The following is a 2,750-nucleotide window of genomic DNA, read 5'->3' on the forward strand; positions in this document are numbered from 1 at the left end:
ATTAATAATTGTTTTGAAACAAAACACTTCTGCCTTGATTTTGTGGTTTAAAGATACATCATTTGAAGCATTGTATTATTACAAATTATACAAGACTTTATTAGAATATTCTTAATGTTGTTTTTTAGGCTACTTTAGTGAGGGTTATGATCATAATCGGTTCATATGTTAGCAATTCCAAAAATCGTTTTATACTCGAGACTTGCATAGGTTAAGGTATAGAGAGTTTTAGCACTTAATCTATTCTTTAGGAATTTGCTTTTGAAAGTGCATTTTTGTAAATAAAGTAAGTATCTTGATTATACAAGCTAACTTTTGGGGAAATTATGTGAAAAGAAATCCAAGTCTCGAGTGTAAAGGTGATATTACTTTATAATTATTTGTTCAAAATTAAAGATAATAAATTATCTTTTCAACAAGATTATGTAACCAATTATTTTTGCATTTTGTTCTTTCCTGATATGCTTAGTAATTATAACTAATAGCTTAATTTTTTTTCGATAATAATTTTGTGCCCGCATGTATACATGTATACAATATTTTTATTTATATGGTTAATGTAACGTAATATTATTTAAATGGTTGATAATTAAAAGAATACACTAATATAAAACTTCAAAGCATAAAAACCTAAATGATAACTTTTTCTGAAATTTTACTCACTAATTGAATGAATATACACAAAATTTGAAGGTTAATTCATCGTTAAGTCTTAATTTTATATTATTAAAATATTTATAAAAGTGTAACTCAAAATTGAATAATTTAAATAATTATGGAGTTGTAATTTAGAATGTATACAGAATGAAATTAATTTCAATTTTAATATTTAAAATTAATAATAAAAGTCTACAAATATTATGATATAATAAAAATAATTATCTCATTCTTTTACCATCTTAATGTAATTTCTTAAATTAACTTCAGCTTGATATTCAAATTTAATATTTTAAATCATTAACATATACGTTGAAGGCAGTGATATTCATGATTCAAAACTGGATTACAAAAGACAAGACGTAAGGGTGGTAGATAAAATAAGTTAAATATAATTTATCAACTATGGTATATGGATTTTAATTCTATTATTAATACAATCTCTGTCTAAAGGCACTAAAATTTGTGCAACAACCTTTGGTTACCTTTTAGAAAAGAAAAATTATGTGGTCAATAAGTTTAATTTGAAGGAGTGAATTTTATTCTACTGTTTGAGATTAGTTTAACATATAAAACTTGATACCTCACACGTAAACTAATTCATATCATCCTTGTCATCATAAAGCTGCTGTCTTAGGAACCAAATATTCTCTTCGTTCCACACACTCTCCATCGACTCTTCACCCTCCGTCGCCTGAAATCCAACCCCATCCTCTATATTCCAAGTGCCGCCTAAATTTTCCGACCATAAACCCCACCCGTTCTGTAAGCTATTCGGGTAGTTTGAATAGCTTGGTGGGTTGTAACAATCTGTGAGGTCTGAAACGGAAGAGAGTTGGCCGTCCTGGGAGTCTGATGAAGTGCCTGATAACTCGGGCAGGACACTCGTCTTTTCATAGGTGGTGGAGGGTTGAGCCGAGGGGGATCCGGATGAAGCACAGATCCGTTCAATCAGACGAGGAATCCAAACGCAACGCATGGTGTCCCTGAATTCTTGGCTGTTAACGTCGCATTTAAGCTGTTTTGCCTGTTTTAGGACCCTGGTTCTCCAATAGTTCTTTATCTCATTGTCTGTCCTCCCGGGTAATTGTTGTGCAATTTTTGACCATCTTCACCATCAAAACCAGACCCCAGTTAGCTCAAACAATCCACAAAATTTATGGACTGATGGAAGCAAAAATGGGATTCAAAGTAAAATAAACCTGTTGCCCCATCGAGAATGGAGTTGAAGAATCAAAAGCTGCTCTTGGAGACTTATGTTCCCACGTATCACTTCTGGTCTCAAGTAGTTCAGCCATCTTAATCTGCAGCTTTTTCCACTTCTTTTCAATCCTATATCATTGGAGTATATCAAAAAAATCATATCTGCAGACAGATGCTTAAAAACTTGGAAAAATATTGGGTTTCTTTCTATGGATTACCTGATAAGCGAGCAACTGAGTTCCAGCTACCTTCGCCATGAACATTGACATAAGTTTTGAGCATGTAGTCTTCTTCTTCAGTCCATGGACCTTTCCTTACATCCATATCTTCTTTACTTTGTGGAGTCATTTCAGATATGAAACCGCTCTCGTAAACATCCATTTGTGAGCTGAAAATAGGTTACTTTTCTGTGGGGAAGAACTGAGGGTAAACAATCTAACCTTACTACATGATATTAAGAATAGAGGGGATTTATATAGAGGAAAATGCATCTTTTTTTTTGGGGGGGTTCTTTTTTAGCATAATAAATTAAAAAGACGAAGAATTAGAACGCGCAAGACACATTTGTGGGTTCATTTTTATTTGACTTGAGTTTGACTGTTTGACTTTTCTCACACGCACAATTAGGCAAAAAAAGAACATTTTAATACTAAGGGTGAAGGAGTACTACATACGAGGAGAGACGTTTCGTTAAGGATAATGACGGGTTGGGTTTGTTTATTATTAGTGGGGCAGTGTTTTCAATGTGTTTGTGCTGCGGTTTACAACATGTGAGGATTATGAAATTAGAGAGTGGATCGGTCAATTTGACCTTAATCCAAAAATTAGATTAGATGAATTTACACTCACATACAATCCAATTTATTTAATTATAAAACATTTAAATCTAA

General features: G+C 32.3%; 1 protein-coding gene across 1 annotated transcript; it reads right to left on the reverse strand.

The window, feature by feature from the left end:
* Positions 1-1,026: 1,026 nt before the first annotated feature.
* On the reverse strand, positions 1,027-2,312 carry LOC105791478 (transcription factor MYB78). Its single transcript, XM_012619552.2, has 3 exons — positions 2,079-2,312; positions 1,860-1,989; positions 1,027-1,766 (listed from the first exon to the last, which is right to left on the reverse strand). The coding sequence occupies exons 1-3, from the start codon at positions 2,239-2,241 to the stop codon at positions 1,253-1,255; spliced, it is 807 nt and encodes a 268-aa protein (XP_012475006.1). The 5' UTR covers positions 2,242-2,312; the 3' UTR covers positions 1,027-1,252.
* Between the last annotated feature and the right edge of the window lie 438 nt (positions 2,313-2,750).

Source organism: Gossypium raimondii, chromosome 8 (assembly GCF_025698545.1).
Source record: "Gossypium raimondii isolate GPD5lz chromosome 8, ASM2569854v1, whole genome shotgun sequence".
Lineage (NCBI taxonomy): Eukaryota > Viridiplantae > Streptophyta > Magnoliopsida > Malvales > Malvaceae > Gossypium > Gossypium raimondii.